The sequence below is a fragment of the Pezoporus flaviventris genome, unplaced genomic scaffold (assembly GCF_033815535.1).
Source record: "Pezoporus flaviventris isolate CSIRO_AGI_PZ_B2104156 unplaced genomic scaffold, CSIRO_AGI_Pfla_v1 ptg000078l, whole genome shotgun sequence".
Classification (NCBI taxonomy): domain Eukaryota; kingdom Metazoa; phylum Chordata; class Aves; order Psittaciformes; family Psittacidae; genus Pezoporus; species Pezoporus flaviventris.
The window spans coordinates 1,109,841-1,124,376 of record NW_026892626.1 but is presented as its reverse complement, the minus strand read 5'-3'; the positions used below and the strand labels follow the sequence as shown (position 1 = coordinate 1,124,376).

Below are 14,536 nucleotides of genomic sequence, written 5' to 3'. Positions count from 1 at the left end.
GGCTTTTGCCCAAGTGTCACCACCAGAGCTGGGGATCCCTTTCCTTAAGACATCTTTTCTCTTCCAGAGATCCCTGCCATCAACCCCACCTCCCTGGTCACCAGCACGGAGGCGCCTGCGGGTAAGTGCTTCACGTCCCAGGATTAGCCCATGGCCCCAGCCCTGCCCAGAGACATCCCATCCCATCTCCCCTCTACCCAGCACAAAGCGAGAAGGGCTGAGCCCTGCCAAACCCATGGGCAAAAAGCTTAATAGCAAAAAAAAAAAAAAAAAAATTGGTGAAAGTGATGACTGAGATTTGAAATCCTGTGTATTTCTGGAAAGAGACCAACAAAGCTTGACAGGGCCTTGGGGAAAGAGTTTCTCCATCCCCTCTAGGGAGGAAAGCAGGTATGCAGCCCCCAGGGCCTCGCCACCCCTCAGCAGATTGTGGCTGGGGTTGTGGTGTGGGTGCTTCTGAGGTGGCTTTTTATTACTCTCCTTTTGTTATTGCCAGTGCCAGAAGTTTCTCCTCGGTGCCCTCTGCCCCTGAGGGCTCTGGCTCTCTGAGCAGTGCTGGGGAGAGCAGGGGAGTCTAGCAGGCTCAGGAGCTCCTGTGCCAAGGTACTGGCTGCCAGGTCTACCCTGGGAGATGAGTGGGTACAGGTCTGGAGGAGTGAAATGTTTGGGTATGAGCTGCTTATCCTGGCTGCGCAGGGTGATAGGACCATGGAAGGATCAGTGTCACTGCTGCTGTCACCCACCGAAGGAGGGACAGCTTCAGCAGCAGGCTGCAAACTTTGCATTTCTTCCCTCCTTCTGCAGTCCTGTTGGCACTGAAGCATGGCTGTTCCTAGCCATACCCCTGTAGGGATCCTAAGCCACTACAAGAGGTTGAAGTTAGGGAAAGAAGCAGCCACTTACATCCTCAGGTCACCTTTCACCCTGCTGTCCCCAGGACCTTGGTCTTCTTTCACATGCCAGTGTGGGGGAATAGACATCCTGCACCATCCTTCACTCCATCCCATGGCACATGGTCCTGGTAAGAGAGCAGAAGCGCCTCCAACTCCCCACAACCATATGTACTGAGGAGCTTCCCCATGACTCATTTCATAGAATCACAAAATCTGAGACTGGTTTGTGTTGAAAGGCACCTTAAAGCTCATCCAGTTCCAACCCCCTGCCATGGGCAGGGACACCTTCCACCAGACCAGGTTGCTCCAAGCCCTGTCCAACCTGGCCTTGAACACTGCCAGGGATGGGGCAGCCACAGCTTCTCTGGGCACCCTGTGCCAGAGCCTCAGCACCCTCACAGGGAAGAGCTTCTGCCTAAGAGCTCATCTCAATCTCCCCTCTGTCAGGTTAAAGCTGTTCCCCCTTGTCCTGTCCCTACAGGCTCCTGTCCAAAACCCCTCTCCAAGTTTTTTGTAGCTCCTTCAGGCATTGGAAGCTGCTCTAAGGTCTGCTCAGAGCCCTCTCTTCTAGAAGTTTGGAGTACATCTATCCCAGGGGGAGCCTAATCCCTCCTTGGAGAGCCAGTGCACTGTGAACATTCTTCTCCCCAGCTCTCCTTCCTGCAGAAACCTCGCCTTGGGAGCGGAAAATGCTAACAGCCCCTCCCCAGGCTATTGTGGTGTTTACCGGGTGTTTACTTTGTTTTAGCAGGGCAGGTCTGCCTTAAACTGTTTTAGTTTTATCTGTGGCTTTGTGATGTCAAGATTTCTGGCTTCTAGCTTGATTATCTTTAATGCAAAGTTGCTCACCTCTGCCCAGAGCCTGCACTGGGGGAGCAGGGGATCCTCTTGGAGTCCTGCTGCCCCCTTGGCCGGCAGGGATCAGAGATGGGGTGGGTGATGTTGCCTTGCCCAACTCTGCCTCTGTTTCTCTGTCTCCAGTGTGCTGGTGCTGCAGGCAGGGCTGGCCACAGCGGTGCACCCTGCCTGCTTCCTGCATCCTGCCTGCTCCCTGCTCCCTGCCTGCACCCTCCTGCACCCTGATGCCCCTCTGGCTGCTTCTCTGTGCTGCAGGAGCTCCAAGCTCCCCCATGAGCAGGGCACTCCCCAAGAGGACACTCAGCACTTAGCCTCTCAATCCCTGCAGTCCTCCCAACCCAGGCAGCCTCCAAGCCCCTCTCCCCCCATTTCCCCACATCCCTCCCTGCCGCTGGCAGCAAGTGCTGGGCTGCAGGAACAGGGGGACATTGTTCGGGGCCATCGTGCTCAGGTGCTGGACTTCCCCCCTCTCCCCATCCTCTTCCTTGCAGGGTCCTGTCCCCGGGTGCGTCCAGGCTTTTTGCTGACTTTGCCATCCACTGCATCGCTCTTCCCAGCTTTCTGCTGCCTTTCCCACCCTCCTGAGCCTTTGAGGTCTGGCTTTGATCTCTCTGCCCAAGCTGCTGACCGTCTCAAAGCTGAAACATCCTAGGTCCACCTCTTGTAATTTTTATTATAATTATCTTAAAATATTTTCCACTAAGTGGAAAAAAAAATCTAGAAAATCCCATTCCCCATTAGCAGAATTAACAAAAACCATGGCGCACAAAACAGGGCTTTAAAGGAATTCAAAGTCAGCAGTAAAAAATTTGCAGCCATAACACCTAATTAAGTTACATCTCTCTTAAAACAAAATATTCCTCTTTCTTTTTTTTTTTTTTTCCAAGGTGAGGAGAAGTAAACCAGATGTGCAAAGCAAACTCACTGCCTCTTGCAAACGCTGCCCCACAGACTGGGGATGCCTGCACCAGCTGGTGGCTCGCTGGTCACTGGCCACCTCCTCCCATGTGTGTGCAGCATCAACCTGCTTTGTCTGTCCATGCAGCCAGCCAGCCAGCCATCCATCCATCCATCCATCCATCCATCCATCCATCCATCCATCCACCCATCCATCCTTCCATCCATCCATCCACCCATCCATCCTTCCATCCATCCATCCACCCATCCGTCCATCCTTCCCATGTGCTGGCTCCCCACCAGCAGCAGAGGTGTTGCCTGTGTGCAGGGCATCATAGAATCCCAGATCAGTTTGGGTTGGAAGGGACCTTAAAGCTCATCGAGTCCCAACCCCCTGCCACAGGCAGGGACACCTCCCACTAGACCAGGTTGCTCCAAGCCCCATCCAACCTGGCCTTGAACACTGCCAGGGATGGGGCAGCCACAGCTTCTCTGGGCACCCTGTGCCAGTGCCTCAGCACCCTCACAGGGAAGAACTTCTGCCTAAGAGCTCACCCCAATCTCCCCTCTGTCAGGTTAAAGCCATTCCCCCTTGTCCTGTCCCTACAGGCCCTTGTCCAAAGCCCCTCTCAGCTTCCATCACTCTGCGTGGGGAGGAAAAGGTTGTCCATCCTGCTGGGCAAGCCACAGAATGAGGTGGGAGCTCCCGTTTAGAGTCCCTTTCTTGTAGCATAAAAGGGTGGAGCAGGGTGTCAGGGACAGGCTTGTAGCATGTCTCAGAGGATACAGTGGGATCCAGGATGAGGCTGAGGCAGCTCCCAGGGATGCAGCAGATGGGGGCACCTTTAGTGCCACAGCTGAGCATTTCAGTGCACCCAGCAGCCCCCCCAGCATGGGGAGACCCCACACCAGCTCCACAGCCACCACTGCAGTCCTGGGGGATGCAGCAGGGCTGGGGCAGCTCTGCCAGCTGGAGCAGAGGGGCTGAGCTGGGAACTGGGGCTCATCCCCCTCTTCCAAGAATTAGCTTTGTGCTGCACTGCTTTTCCCCAGGACAAATTTGGGACAGGTGGCACAAAGTCCCAGATAAAGGAGAGCCGGGCAGAAAGGAGAGCAGCAGAGTCTGTGCTCCTGTTTTCTTTCCTCTTTTCTCCTCCTCCCCTTGGCACAGGGCACTGTTATTCCCCCAGCCCCTCGTCTCTGTCACCCGTAATCACTGTGGCAACCTGCAAACAAAGACAACTTCAGAGGCTGCTGGCTCTGTCCTGGGATGTGGGGCCAAGCCAGAGAGAACCTGCAAGAGGGAGAGAAAAGATGAAAGATGGCCTTAGAAAAAAAAAAAAACAACACAACACAACCATGCCATTTGGAAAGAGACAAATTGAGATGTTCAAAGGAAGATGGCAGGGAGAAAGAAAGGAGGACAGGGCTGCTGCAGGCAATTGTTGGGATCAAAGCCTTTGGGGAGAAGGAAAGAGGCATTCCCTGCCCTCCCTCTGCTTGAGATGCAAATCTGGGGTCTTTAGAAATGCACAGAAAAGAGCCTCCTTTAGGACATGGGCCTTGCCTGAAGCTGGGACTGCAGGGAAAGGATGCTGTGGTGTGGACAGCATGGTGGCCTCCCCAGCCCATCTGAGCAGGGGATGCTTGGGCAGGAGGAGCAGTGGCAGAGCAGAGCCATGTCCCTTACCCACCAGCTTCCCATGGCCCAAGTTCCCTTCCCCACTTCTGGGCCACTGGCAAGTTGCAGGTCTCTGGAGGGGCTGCCCCATGAGGATGCTTTCCACCACCCTGGCCCCTGAGGGCTGAGGATGGCCACCCCACTGGTCTGGGGACAGACTGTCCTTTGGGCCTCCTCCCTGTGGATGGTGGGGTTGAGCCCACTCTTTCTCACATTGCCCAGGTTTGCAGGGCCATTCTGGTTGACTCTCCTTGGTCATGGCCCCTACCTGCTCTCCATGGTGGCCTTCATTAGCTCACCTACATTTCTCCCACCCATCCCTTTTTTGCATCTCAGAGGAGAGTCCCCAGGCTCCCTCTACTACTCCTGTGCTGACTTATCTTGCAGGACACCATCAGCACAGGAGGTGACACAGTCTGCTGGATAGGCCCAAAGTCACTTGATTTCTCTTCCTGGCTGATGTGGTGTCGGTGTTTGTGCTGGGATTTGAGTTCCCAGCCCCTATGAGCTGCCATGCACTCCACCCTCTTCTCTTGTGGTGGTACGGGACCCCATGTCCTTCAAGCATCTTTATGCTCAACCCTCTGTTCTTCTTCCACAGACTGTGACTCCTACTGCAAGCCAGCCAAGGGCAACTACAAGATTAACATGAAGAAGTACTGCAAGAAGGACTATGGTAAGGACCTCCTCCCTCACTGGACCATGCTGGGCTTTGCTATAGGGGGCTGGCCACAGGCTGGCTGTGGGTGGGCGAGATGCAGATGTTCCAGGGCACGGGGAGCACCCAGCATGGAGAGGGGTCCCCATATAAGTCCCCCAAAGGGTACAATAGATGAGGTAGGTGGGGCTGCTGGTGATGGGCAGTTCCTGTCACCAAAACTTCCATTGAGAAGCAAGGCAAAGCACCACCGTGTCTCCTGCTCCTTTCCCTCAGTGGTCCAGGTGAACATCCTTGAAATGGAGATGGTGGCCAACTGGGCCAAGTTCACCATCAACATCCTCTCTGTCTACAAGTGCCGTGACGAGCGGGTCAAGCGTGGTGACAATGTCTTGTGGATCCACTTGAAAGACCTGTCCTGCAAGTGCCCCAAGATCCAGATCAGCAAAAAGTACCTGGTCATGGGGATCAGTGAAAACTCCACTGACCGGCCGGGACTGATGGCTGACAAGAACAGCCTTGTCATCCAGTGGCGGGACGCCTGGACACGCCGCCTTCGGAAACTGCAGCGGCGGGAGAAGAAGGGAAAGTGTGTGAAGCCCTGAGGGGTTTCCACACATTCCATCCCACCCCATGCTCAGCCCCAGCCCGGCTGTGCGCTGCCAAACTGCACCCAGAGACTCTGTACATATATATAGTGTGAACAGACTCTTCTGTCTATAGTGTATATTTTGGCAATGGTTTCCCCTTGTATGCACGTATGGTGCGCATGTGGGCCTTTTCCTCTAAGTGTGTATTAAAAATAACACAGTAATGACAAACCTTTAATGAGGAGCAAAGCAGAGTGAGATTCCATGGTGCCTGAAGGAGCTTGAAGGGGATTGATGTGCTTCTCTGGGCATGCTGTTGGTAGCACTTGTTTTCTAGGCTTTTCTTTTCCCTTTAGTCTTCTTCTGCCTGGTGGTGACCTTTGAGTTGACAGTTCTCCCTTCTCCAGCATCCAGGCCCTGCTTCTTCCTTGCTCTCTAAAAATGTGCTGCAGTTAGATCTCTCTCTGCCCCTTCTCCTTGCCCAGTAGGGACAGGTCTGAGTCTTCTTCCATCATACTGATGTGTATATAGACAGGATGAGTGGAAACCATCCTAATGCTGAAGAGGGACCAGCCCCAGGTTCTCCACCAGGAAAAACAAATGAACTTTGAGTCATTCAGGCCTAATTGTCTGGTGACGTTGGGTTTACATGGACCAGTGCTGCCGCCTGCAGCAGGACCCATGTGATGCTGCAGTGCCTTAAGGAAAAGACAGACACTGGTTGGTGGCCAATACCAGGAAGAGCTGTGTCCGCCAGGGAGAAAAGGACAGACTTCACACCCCCACTGGCCATTACCTATGCTGGTGTATAGTCCAAGCAACCCAGTGGGAAAGACCTAGAGACACCCATTTTCCCCTCCCATGTCCTCCAAGGCTGTGGCCTGCCCCACAAGCAGGACCTCTGGCAAACAGGATGACCACAGCCATCATGTGTCATCATCCATCCACCCAGGTCTATGTCCCCGTATTCTTGGCTGGTACCAACTGACATAATTCCACCCATTTCTGTAGAGCTGACACCAAGTGACCGTCTGCCTTGGTGTGTATCCTTCAGATCTGGCTTGGCTGCATAGTCCCCTGAAGGTATTGCTGTGACCAAGGTTGTCTGAGGATATGCACAAGGCAGGGGTGGCACGAAGAGAGAAGAGCTTTCACTGACCCACCTCTAGTCTTTTATATCTTCTTCACCATGTATTAGCCTCCAGTTCAAGCAGACATCAGTATCATCCCATGTTGAGATTGTAGCAGTCTTGGCATAATAAATACGAGTAGAAATAATAGGTGCTCTGACAGTAGATATTCCTTTGCCTACAAACGTTGCCTTGCTTATTGAATGGCTCAGCGAGATATTGCAGCATACATCACAATTTTCCAGTGCTTTGGGATGATGCTTTGCTCCTTGGAGCCCGTGGCAGCTTACGTGGACTCCCCATCCCATGGCTGGTCCAGTGCTTCTGGGCTCCGTCATCCCATCATAGTGCTGGAGTCTGCAGCTGAAGACACAGGCTCAGGAGAGGGGAGTTTGGGAGTGAGGGTGTAGGCACTGGGGGATGTCTGTGTGGACGTGCGGATGCCCAACTCAGGGAGCTCAGTCCACTGATGAAGCTGCTGGAGGTGCTGGAAGTGGCTTTTCAGAGATGTGCAGAGCCTTTCAGGTCCTGTGGATGCTGGTGTGCCTACAGAAGGCATGAACAGAGCTGAGAGGAGGGCAGAAGCTGAAGGGCAAAGGGTATGTGCAATCACTTGGCCTTGCATGAGCTGGTCTTATACCACACTCCTAACATAGAATCCCCTTTCTCTCAGTTGAGCTGAGGGCATCCTCCCAGCCCTGGTTCCTCTTGTTCTGGTTCTCCCAGGCTATTGGTTTCTGCCATGAGACGGCCCTTGAAGTATGTAGCCCACCTACCCCTCCTCTTCCTCTTGTGGCTGCTTGCACTCCAGAAGCAGACCAGAAGCAGAAGCAGAGCTTGCCCCAGGCTCACTCTGACCCCATGATCCCTACAGTCCTCATGCAAGTGTCAGAGGTGGAACACCCTTTGGTTGCACACAGCCAGGACGATGATCCCATTGGGGTTATCCCCACAGCCCCAGAGGCTGTTTGGCATCACCCCATGGGATGTGGGGGCTCTTGAGCCCCTCTTCTCAGCAGCTCAGCCCACGAAAGAGCAGGGCAGCACCACTGCATGGATGCCCATCAGGGCAGGGCTACAGAAGGCATCTGTTTTCTCCAAGCAGCTACAGCCTTCAGGAGAGGTATAATGTGTCTGTGCTACCCAAAAAGTACTCTTACAGCCTGCTGGGGCAGGAGGATCCAGGGTTTCCTTTGGCACCTGATTTCTCCTCCCTTGAAACAGAGAACCTAAAACTTTGAGGACTTTGGTGTTGGTGGTTGAAGCTCTCGGTTTACCCTCCCATACAGCTCATTCCTCTTGTTTCAGCTCTGCCACTTGGGACTGCTGATGAGCAGGGATGGCTCCCAGCTGGTGTCCCAGTACATATGTGTGTCCTGCTGGGGCAGATCGGAGACACTAGAGCAGGACCACCGCATGTGCCACGGGCTGCTGCTGAGGAGAGGAGCTCCCCCTTTCCTGGGTATATCCTAAAGTCCTGGCTGAAGGACTGGAATAGGCCACTTCGCACCTTCACTGAAGCTGCTGCTGTTGTCCTGACTTCCCCTGCTTGTGTCACTCCAAAGACTGAAGAAAGAATTCATTTTTCATTCATCAGCCTAGAGAAGAGAAGGCTCCTTAAGGAGAGACCTTATAACAGTCTTCCAATACCTGAAGTTGCCAACAAGAAACCTGGAGAGGGGCTTTGGACAAGGGCCTGTAGGGACAGGACAAGGAGGAATGGCTTTAACCTGACAGAGGGGAGATTGAGATGAGCTCTAGGCAGAAGCTCTTCCCTGTGAGGGTGCTGAGGTGCTGGCAAAGGGTGCCCAGAGAAGCTGTGGCTGCCCCATCCCTGGCAGTGTTCAAGGGCAGGTTGGATGGGGCTTGGAGCAACCTGGTCTAGTGGAAGGTGTCCCTGCTTGTGGCAGTGGACTGGAACTGGATGAGCTTTAAGGTCCCTTCCAACCCAAACCTGTCTGTGGTTCTGTGGCTCTATGACTTGGGTGACAGTCATGCAGTCCTGGTGGCCAAGGCCAAAAGCAGTAGCCTTTGCAAGGCCAAGAGACATTGCAGCATAAACAAACTTGCCACAATGAAGGTGAACACTTTCCAAACCAGCTCTCTGATGCAAAAAAAAAGTTAATTTAATGAAGGATCTGAAAAGATTCAGCATGCTCCGGTGCACTCTCACTCCTGGAGTGCAGACCCCGGCCCATGAGCATCAGGCTGAGCTCATGTGTGCTGAGGAATGCCATGCAAGGACCCTCTGCTCCAGCCTGCAAATGCCTTTTCCTAGTATTCAGCTGGGGCAAAATGATTGAGATTCAATCACTTTGAAGGAGAGGTCACATTTGCAAGTTCCCCCCTCACTTTGGGACTGAATTTTGCAGCTGTTTGAAATTTTTCTCATTTCAAAAGGCCAATGGACTTTTTTCATGGAAACATGGAATTTGGACAAATAAAGAAGCAAAACATGAGAATACTACAGGAAACTCGATGCTCTTTTTCCATGTAGTCCAGCCAGTTCCACTCACAAGATATCACAGGAGCTTAGACAGCTGTACCCCAACCTTAGTGGACAGAGAGATGAGTAGATGAGTAGGCACATGGATGCATACACATTATTTCCCACCATTTTTCTCTTGGTCACTGAAGTCCATAAAGATCCCACAGGAAAACACCTCCAGCACAGTCAAGCAAAGAGCATTTTGCTTGGCCAGTATAGCACAGCTCAGTGCTGGACTCTGGGACATGCTGCCTGGTGAGTAGCAAGATATACTTAGGCAAGACCTACTTGTTTGGCCCCTTGTCATGGCCTGATGTGGTCTCCTTACTCCCTTGATGCTCCCTGGTATACAGAGCAACTCCATCCTGCAATGCAGATCAACATGGATCTTAGTGGCTCCAGCTGCCATAGAGCAGTGATGGTGTCCCTACCAGCCCGACCTTTCCATGCTTTTACGGTTAACAGCATGGCACTTTGTCTCCTGTGGACATAGTGCACTAGGCATCAGTGGCCTGCTGCCATCCCTCAGCTGTCAAACTGCCCCAGTCAATGCCACATCCTCCATTCTGGCTCTGCTGGGCTTTTGGTACAGCAGCACTCTGCCCACCACCCCTTACCCCGGCACAGGGCTTTACTTGGTGCTTTACAATCCTCACAAGCCTCATTAACCTCCCAAATTTTACTTCCTAAGCAAACCTCAGCCTCTCCTTTTCCCAGCTCCCCTCCTGCCCTCCCAACTCCAACCCTTCCACCCACCCAGGCTCCTGATGGAGGGGCTATAGGACCAGGGCAGGATGCACTTTTTCTACCCATGACCCTGTCAGCCAAGTGTTCAGGGGGTTGAGCTGCTCCAGCTACTCTTGTCCGTGCAAAACAGTGAGAAATGTGCCATTGTTCAAAATGTCAAGTGTATTTTAACAAGCCTTGGGGGCATTTATTACATCAGAGTTAACCACCACATCATTCATTCATTTTTTCATTTATTCCTTCACCTAATCTATCTATTTTGGGGGGTTGGAACTAGATAATCATTAAGTTCCCTTCCAACCCAAACCATTCCATGATTCTATGATCCCTCATCTTTATGAGAGCACAGTTCACTGATTTAACACACTCTCCCTGTGTGCCCAGGGTACCTGGGCTCCTGCAGGGTGCGGGGGCATGAGGAGGAAGGGGAGGTTCAGGGGATCCTGGGGAGCAGGGAGGCAACTTTCCAGTTCGGCTGTGCAGGGGGTACATGAGGAAACCATTAATCAATGGGCTGGCCTGTGCCATGTTTTCATAAGGAAGAGCCAAAGATGGGGAACCACTGTGATCAAGGGGGCACCATCTGGAGAAATCTGTCGTCTCCCTCCTGCTGAGTTTTTCCCACCTCAGTGGTGACGGAGAGGATGAGGGAGAAGAGTGGTCCCCACCAGCACCCTGGGGATGGGATGACCCTCCTGCAACTCCTGTAACCTCCACACCCCACAACCTGCACCTGCACTGCACCAGCCCTAAAGTATCTCTGTGATGTGCCAGGAGGTTTGCCAGAGGCACATAGGCCATGGCACTAAAAAAGCATCCTACCCAGGGGTCCTGCTGCCCTGGCAGAGCCATGCTGGTCCCCCTGTGACTCGGGCTCAGTATTGTGCCTCCTTCCAGGTTTTTGCTGCTCAGCTGCTACCACAACCTCATTCTCCCTTGTTTCATCCTCTGCTATTCATGTCCCCATAGAGGCACAGGACCCAGCAGGACTGCTATTTCAGAGGGATGCCATGTCTCCAATAAGTCAATGACAGGTTGGGGGCCTCTTCACGGGGCAGGATCAGGCCCCCACTGCCAAGCCACCAGCCAGCATCCATTAAAACGAGCCCCTCTATTTACACAGCCACTGTGGCACTCAAGCTGGTGTTTTCATCTTGGGCAAGATGTACTATCCAAAAAGCCTGGAGAAAGGGCCTCTCTGCTGTCTCACCACTTCCCCTCAGCACACCCACGTGATGGAAAATCATTGGGTGAAGCAGGGAGAGGTGTCACTCTCAGAAGATGGCTGGTGCTGGGGGAGCTCCATCAGATGATCACTGGGTTTGTCACTGCAACGACCATGGTCCTGCTCACGGTGAGGGGAGAAAGGGGATGGAGATGGGGCAGAGCAGACCCAGCTCCACACACCCAAGGCATCCGGAGGGTCACATCTCTCCCAGCACCAGCTGACCTCTGAAGCAGCAGTGCAGAGCCAGGGGCTGTATCCTGCCTGTCCCCTGCCTGTGCCCTGCCATACAGATGATAGCAGGAGCAAAGCTTCCCTGATGCTTGCAGCTCCATGGCTGTGCAATGGGTCAGTAACATGACCTCATGGCCACTTGAGGATTTTGGTATGTGGTGACTCTTAAGCATCCCTTCCCAGTGCTGCTGCCCACCCACACCGTGATCCCTGCAGCCTCGGGTCCGATCGGGATGGGATTGGTGTTGATTAGGTCAGTGTCCCAGGAGAGTGATCTCTGCATCATGGCAGACAGGGTTTGCTCATCCATCAGCAAGGCTAGCAAAGCCTGGCAAGCTCTGGGGTGGCTTTGGCCAGCACACTCATACAGAGCTTCACGCTGTCCCTTCTTCAGCAAAGCCAGACAGTACTGGATCTGGGAGGGAGACAGGGAAGCTGGAGGGGGTCAGGGGGGTGGCCAGGCAGCGCTGTCCCCATCACCAGCAATGCTCAGCTATTCCTTCCCCTGTTCCTCAGGTGCTGATCACAGCCTTCATTTCCATCCCTCACTCCAGTGCTCAGCTCTTCACCTTCAATAGCAATCTCTTCCCATCAACCTGCTGGATCTTGTGAGGAAACTCCCAGTCTCGTCCATTGTGCAAAATCATCTCCCAGGGAGTGCCTGGTGAAATCATGGGGCCTTCGTCTGCCCCAGGCGCTTTCAGACTTTTCCCTGGCATGCAGTGGGACGACCATAAATCTCTGCTACTGCCTCCAAGTTGAACATTTCCTCCGAGCCTCATTATTAATTTTCTGAAAGATCCCATAAACCCCCAGATGGAAAAATATGGAGGTATTTGCACATGTGCCGTAAAACACATTGCCCATCTATTTCAAATGGATGTGGCAATATATAAAACATACTTAGGGCATGAGCCAGGTTTCATGGTATTTAAACAAGGCAGCATGATGTAATTGGAATTTACAGTATAGGAGCAGATTGAAGCTGGGATGTGTACCATATATCTTCGATCTCCTGAAGATTTGGCCTGCTTTATAATGCCAAATGCCTTTTGTACTTGTCACCTATATTTTAAGTGGATGAACAGCTCCGTTTGTGAAATATAACGGTTGGCAAATATGCATAGTTTTCCATCTGAATTTCACAGCCTCTCCAGAGAGATCTGTCCGATTTCCCTACAAACAGCATGTATTCCAGGGGATGCAGGTGGCCCAGGGCTTCACTTCCCTCATCATCCTGCCCAGCCGGCTCCTCTCCCTGAGCAGCACAGTGCTACCGCTGCATGGCCTTATGCCACTCAATGCTCTGCGCTGTGGAGTGGGGGTGAGGACCTGTTGCCTGCAATCACTGCACCCTGGGGCAGGAGAGGGTGATGAGCCCAGGTGCTACTGCATGATGCTGGGAAGAGTAGCAAAAGCTCCAGGTGCTGCTGGCAAGGATGCAGACAGGAGATGCTCCAGGCAGAGAGAGCAACCCCTGGAAAAGGTGTCACCATCAAGTGCTCAGAAGAGATAGATTAATAGAATCATAGAAGAGTTTGGGTTGGAAAGGACCATCCAGTTGGAAAGCTCATTCAGTCCCAAAACCCGTGCCATGGACGGGGACACCTTCCACTAGACCAGGTTGCTCCAAGCCCCATCCAACCTGGCCTTGAACACTGCCAGGGATGGGGCAGCCACAGCTTCTCTGGGCACCCTGTGCCAGCGCCTCAGCACCCTCACAGGGAAGAGCTTCTGCCTAAGAGCTCATCTCAGTCTCCCCTCTCTCAGGTTAAAGCCATTCCCCCTTGTCCTGTCCCTACAGGCCCTTGTCCAAAGCCCCTCTCCAGGTTTCTTGTAGCCCCTTTAGGCACTGGAGCTGCTCTAAGGCCTCCCCTTAAGGAGCCTTCTCTTCTCCAGGCTGAACCAGCCCAGCTCTCTCAGCCCGGCTCCAGAGCAGAGCTGCTCCAGCCCTCACAGCATTTCTGTGGCCCTCTGATGCTCTGATAAAACCTGTTGGGTGTACCTCATCTCCTTGTGGCATCCTGAAGCCAGCATGAGGGGCAGCGGGGAGCATCACTCCACAGCCAGGTGATGGGAGAGCTGGGGATGCTCACAGGTCCACAAAAAGGTACTGTAGGGCTCTGGGGTGGGTCTGGGCAGGATCTGGGCCCTCAGGGGAGCCCATCTGCAAGCCTGGGGCAGAGAGGAGGAGACAGGAGGTGGAGCCTCCCATGCCTGCCAGCTCCAGGCAGGGCTGGTGGACCTGGTCTGTCCAAACTCACTAGCCCTCTCTTTACCCTCCTCCGAGTGACCAGGGGGTTTGGGATTAGGAATTTTTGAAAAATCAATAGATCAAGTTGCTCCCTTCTGGCAGAAGGAGGAAAACCCTCCAAAAAAATGTCAGTTAGGAATAATCCAAGTGATTTGTTTGGAAAATCTTGAAGCCCAGGTCCTCCCAAGAGCCAGGATGGCCTCTCAGCCTCAGTCTCCACAGCCAGAAACCTAGAGCCAAGACCCTGGCTCCAGAGCAGGAAGCCTAGAAACTCCCATAGCCACAGCTAGAGCTGGAGCCCAATGGAGCTTCAGGCCACCTGCAGCTGAGCTAGGACCAGGATCCCACAACTCCACCTAGAGCGAGAAATGGAGCCTTCCAGAGGGTGTCTGGACATGGGGGTCAAGCTGGGCTGGATGCTGAGGAGAGGCCAGTCAGCTGGTTCAGTTCAGCAAACTGGCTTTTTCTGAGGGTAAAACCAGTTTGATTGAGAATTTTCTGACTAGCCCTAGCCCTTGACCATCAAGCATGGCGCTGGACATGGATGAGACATGGGGCAGACCCTGAGGTTGCTGTCCCTCAGGAGCTTTTCCTGATTCACAGTGCCAGACTTAATCTCTGCTCATGACAGAGCAGAATTGCTCTGCAGAATTGTTAGCAGGCATTTGTTAGCTGGACAGTACTTGTTGTTTCTCAAGACCTCATCTATCATTTTCTGAAGGGCTTTTACTGCCAGACAGAAGGTCTCTGAGGGCTTCTCATGAGCTTCAAGTCTGTACAGCACAGTGAAAACTCCTCAACAAGGTTGTGTGTGTGTGCACTTCCAGCTCTCAGGCCTCTTGGATACCCAGCTATCAGAGGATGTTGAGCATCAGCTCTTT

General features: G+C 53.1%; 2 protein-coding genes across 4 annotated transcripts in view; both read left to right on the top strand.

Annotated features, from left to right (window-relative positions):
* Window positions 1-5,815, top strand: part of NTN3 (netrin 3) — a 30,517-nt gene extending 24,702 nt beyond the window's left edge. For all 3 annotated transcript variants that reach the window (XM_061473423.1, XM_061473424.1, XM_061473422.1), the window contains exons 5-7: window positions 68-121; window positions 4,931-5,005; window positions 5,264-5,815. In XM_061473423.1, coding sequence (XP_061329407.1) covers window positions 68-121; window positions 4,931-5,005; window positions 5,264-5,592 — 458 coding nt within the window. In that variant the 3' untranslated portion in view covers window positions 5,593-5,815. The remainder of the gene's footprint in view (window positions 1-67; window positions 122-4,930; window positions 5,006-5,263) is intronic.
* The window catches only part of CUNH8orf33 (chromosome unknown C8orf33 homolog), a 212,552-nt gene that overhangs the window by 32,665 nt on the left and 165,351 nt on the right, over window positions 1-14,536 (top strand). The window lies entirely within an intron of this gene.